The sequence below is a fragment of the Malurus melanocephalus genome, unplaced genomic scaffold, assembly GCF_030028575.1.
Source record: "Malurus melanocephalus ecotype Western Australia unplaced genomic scaffold, MMel_1.1 scaffold_96, whole genome shotgun sequence".
Taxonomy (NCBI): domain Eukaryota; kingdom Metazoa; phylum Chordata; class Aves; order Passeriformes; family Maluridae; genus Malurus; species Malurus melanocephalus.
The window spans coordinates 2,259,312-2,260,925 of NW_026623328.1; the positions used below are offsets into that span (position 1 = coordinate 2,259,312).

Below are 1,614 nucleotides of genomic sequence, written 5' to 3' on the forward strand. Positions count from 1 at the left end.
ACAATGATCCCATTCCTCACAGGGCAATGACCCCACTCCACGCAGGTCGGCGATCTCATTCCTTACAGGGCCGTGATCCCAAGCGGCCACTAGAGGGAGTGAAAACCCCGGAACACTCCAAAAAAAAAAAAACATTTTTCTCTGTCCCCTCAGCTCGGGAAGTACCAGCGGAGTTTGAGGATTTTGGGATTGCTCCTACAGCGAGGCCACCGCCCTAAAAACTGCTGAACCTAAACATTGTTATCCAACCATGCATTAATTGTTTTTGTAAAGGTCCAATTGTTATTAAAACACAATCTAATTAGCTGTGGTTAAAATCAGTCAAAAACATTCAGTAAATTTTTTCTCCTTTCACAGCACAACCGGTTTTTCATGGTGSAGTGGGGGAAATGAGGGTGCAGAGGGCAGAGCAGCCCTGCTCACAAGTATGGGAATCCCATCCCAGAATCCTCAGGAAAATCCTATTTGTAGGGACTCTCCCAGCGAGGAGAGAGTGACTGGATAAATTTGTATTTCCTTTCAGCAGCTGTGTGGGTTTGGATGGAGAATTTGAGAGGGAGGGGAGTTTCCAGAATGTGGGTGGGAGCAGAGCTGCCAGGAACTGGGAATCCCAATCCCAGCTGCTGTTGCTGTGGGGGAATCGCCTCTTTTGACCTTTTCCACCATATTTGAGGCCAAGCACCTGAACCAGCTTTGGGAACATGGCAAAATCCTTCTGAATCCRGGATTTTTTGGGATGGACTACAACCCGGGCAGGAAAACCCGACCCCAAACCCTACACTCTGCTTTAACCCCTCGGTGCCCAGCGCCCCAGCTCACCCTTGCCGTTGATTTTGATCCTCATRGGGATCTGCCGGGCCACGCTGAGCAGGTTGCGCTGCAGCGCCTGCTGCACCATCCGCTGCTCCTCGTCCGTCAGCCGCGCCCCCTTCTTCTCGGGGGGCTCGCCCGCCTCCAGCCGCTCCCGCAGCTGCTCCAGCGCCGCCGTCCTGCTGGCCGCAGGGCCACCCAGAGCCACCGGCACGGCCAGGCGGCTGGGCACGGCCACGGTCAGCGGCACCGCACCGTCACCTGGGCATGGAGCGGGCACTGACATTGCCATTCCCAGGAGGAGTCTCCTGTTCCCACTAGGGCTCTCCCAGTCCCAGTAAGGCTCTCCCATTGCCAGTAAGGCTCTCCCAGTCCCAGGAGGGCTCTCCCAATTCCAGGAGTGGGAGGTTTCACCCTCAGGATATTCCTGACTCTGCTCCCACCCTCAGYGGGGTTTCACCCTCAGGATATTCCTGACTCTATTCCCACCCTCAATGGGGTTTCACCCTCAGGATATTCCCAACTCCAGTCCCACGCTCAGAGGTTTCACCCTCAGGATATTCCCGATCCCACTCCCACCCTCAGCGGGGTTTCACCCTCAGAATATTCCCAACCCTCAGTGGGGTTTCACCCTCAGGATATTCCCGACCCTGCTCCCACCTTCAGTGGGGTTTCACCCTCAGGATATTCCCAACTCCAATCCCACCCTCAGTGGGGTTTCACCCTCAGGATATTCCCAACTCCAGTCCCACAATCAGCTGGGTTTCACCCTCAGGATATTCCCAACTCCAGTCCCACAATCAG

The 1,614-nt window shown here is 55.2% G+C and overlaps 1 protein-coding gene across 1 annotated transcript in view; it reads right to left on the bottom strand.

Annotated features, from left to right (window-relative positions):
• The window catches only part of ARID3B (AT-rich interaction domain 3B), a 21,442-nt gene that overhangs the window by 5,508 nt on the left and 14,320 nt on the right, over nt 1-1,614 (bottom strand). The window contains exon 5 of the mRNA XM_057368768.1: nt 820-1,243. Within this exon, the coding sequence (XP_057224751.1) occupies nt 820-1,243 (424 nt within the window). The remainder of the gene's footprint in view (nt 1-819; nt 1,244-1,614) is intronic.